General features: G+C 48.9%; 1 protein-coding gene across 1 annotated transcript in view; it reads left to right on the top strand.

Moving 5' to 3' along the window:
* Positions 1–652, top strand: part of LOC309512831 (uncharacterized protein) — a gene marked incomplete at its 3' end in the record, with an annotated part of 11,410 nt that extends 10,758 nt beyond the window's left edge. The window contains exon 6 of the mRNA XM_082188556.1: positions 648–652. Within this exon, the coding sequence (XP_082044682.1) occupies positions 648–652 (5 nt within the window). The remainder of the gene's footprint in view (positions 1–647) is intronic.
* Between the last annotated feature and the right edge of the window lie 2,002 nt (positions 653–2,654).

Raw genomic sequence — 2,654 nt, forward strand, 5'->3', positions numbered from 1 at the left:
CACACACACACACACACACACACACACACACACACACACACACACACACACACACACACACACTCACTCCCGCAGAGAGAGGTCCAACACACACACACTCACAAACACACACACACACACATGCACACACACTCACACTCACGCACACACTCACGCATACACGCACTCACACGCACACACTTACAAACACACGCACACACTCAGGCTCACACACACACTTAAAAACACACACACGCACACTCACACTCAGTCTTGCACTCTCAGACTGTTACGCTTTGAAAATCATCACTGTATATTAAAGGGAAAGTTCACCCAAAAATGAAAGTTTCCCCATGAGTTACTCTGATGTCATCCTTGAGTAGATGCCCACCCTAGAGTAGATGCCCACCCTAGAGTAGATGCCCACCCGAGAGTAGATGCCCACCCGAGAGTAGATGCCCACCCGAGAGTAGATGCCCACCCGAGAGTAGATGCACTCCCATTATAAAGCTGGGAAGAGCAGGACATTTTTCATCAATATAACTCTGACTGTGTTCGTCTGAAAGAAGAGTGTCATCTACACTAGGATGACTCGAGGGACAGTAAATCATGGGGTCATTTTCATTTTTGGGTGAACCATCCCTTTAAAGATTTTGATTCTGTTGTAGAGTAGAAACGCATCATTTACACGAGAGCGTGAGGAGTGTGCTGTTATCAGCTGATACTCTGTGTCGGAAGCAGACGTTCAGAAGTGTGTGTGTGTGTGTGTGTGTGAAATATATATATATATATATATATATATATATATATATATATATATATATATATATATATATATATATATATATATATTAGGGGTGTGTTGGTGCCTTTGGCAGGGTTAGGGCTGTGGTGATGTTCTTCATGCTCTGTGTGGTGGTCAGCAGTGACAGGAATCATTTTTTCCAATATGTTTCAATTGATTTTGACCTAATATGGGCATTTTACCTTTATAAAGCCATTCTTTAAACCTAATTATATGCATGCATCATCTTTTGTGTCAATTTCATACATTTAATCAAATTAAATTATAAAAATAAGACACAATAGGGCTGTTACCAATCAAATGAGATCAGTATCAACAAAATTAATCTTTGCAATATTAAATATTGGTATTTAAAATGATTTAAAACAAGAAAATCTACTTTAAATGTGAGATTGAAACCACCAGTAGGTGGCAGCAAACTACTGTTCATGAGCGAATCATTCAGATTCAACCGATCCGCTCTGGCGGTCGATTCGCTCAAACGGCCGATTCGCTCAAGCGGCTGATTCGCTCTGACGGCTGATTCGCTCACACGGCTGATTCGCTCAAGCGGCCGATTCGCTCAAGCGGCCGATTCGCTCAAACGGCCGATTCGCTCAAACGGCCGATTCGCTCAAGCGGCCGATTCGCTCAAACGGCCGATTCGCTCAAACGGCCGATTCGCTCAAACGGCCGATTCGCTCAAACGGCTGATACGCTCAAGCGGCCGATTCGCTCAAACGGCCGATTCGCTCAAACGGCTGATACGCTCAAACGGCCGATACGCTCAAACGGCCGATACGCTCAAACGGCCGATACGCTCAAGCGGCCGATTCGCTCAAACGGCTGATACGCTCAAACGGCTGATTCGCTCAAACGGCTGATACGCTCAAACGGCTGATACGCTCAAACGGCTGATTCGCTCAAACGGCTGATACGCTCAAACGGCTGATACGCTCAAACGGCTGATACGCTCAAACGGCTGATACGCTCAAGCGGCCGATTCGCTCAAACGGCTGATACGCTCAAACGGCTGATTCGCTCAAACGGCTGATACGCTCAAACGGCTGATACGCTCAAGCGGCCGATTCGCTCAAACGGCCGATTCGCTCAAACGGCCGATACGCTCAAACGGCCGATACGCTCAAACGGCCGATACGCTCAAACGGCCGATACGCTCAAACGGCCGATACGCTCAAGCGGCCGATTCGCTCAAACGGCTGATACGCTCAAACGGCTGATTCGCTCAAACGGCTGATACGCTCAAACGGCTGATACGCTCAAACGGCTGATTCGCTCAAACGGCTGATACGCTCAAACGGCTGATACGCTCAAACGGCTGATACGCTCAAGCGGCCGATTCGCTCAAACGGCTGATACGCTCAAACGGCTGATTCGCTCAAACGGCTGATACGCTCAAACGGCTGATACGCTCAAACGGCTGATACGCTCAAGCGGCCGATTCGCTCAAACGGCTGATACGCTCAAACGGCTGATACGCTCAAGCGGCTGATACGCTCAAGCGGCCGATTCGCTCAAACGGCTGATTCGCTCAAGCGGCTGATTCGCTCAAGCGGCTGATACGCTCAAACGGCTGATACGCTCAAACGGCTGATTCGCTCAAGCGGCTGATACGCTCAAACGGCTGATTCGCTCAAACGGCTGATACGCTCAAACGGCTGATTCGCTCAAGCGGCCGATTCGCTCAAACGGCCGATACGCTCAAACGGCTGATTCGCTCAAGCGGCTGATTCGCTCAAACGGCTGATTCGCTCAAACGGCTGATACGCTCAAACGGCTGATACGCTCAAACGGCTGATTCGCTCAAGCGGCCGATTCGCTCAAACGGCCGATACGCTCAAACGGCCGATTCGCTCAAGCGGCTGATTCG

Source organism: Leuciscus leuciscus (genome assembly GCF_965113295.1).
Source record: "Leuciscus leuciscus genome assembly, chromosome: 13".
NCBI classification, from domain to species: Eukaryota; Metazoa; Chordata; class Actinopteri; order Cypriniformes; family Leuciscidae; genus Leuciscus; species Leuciscus leuciscus.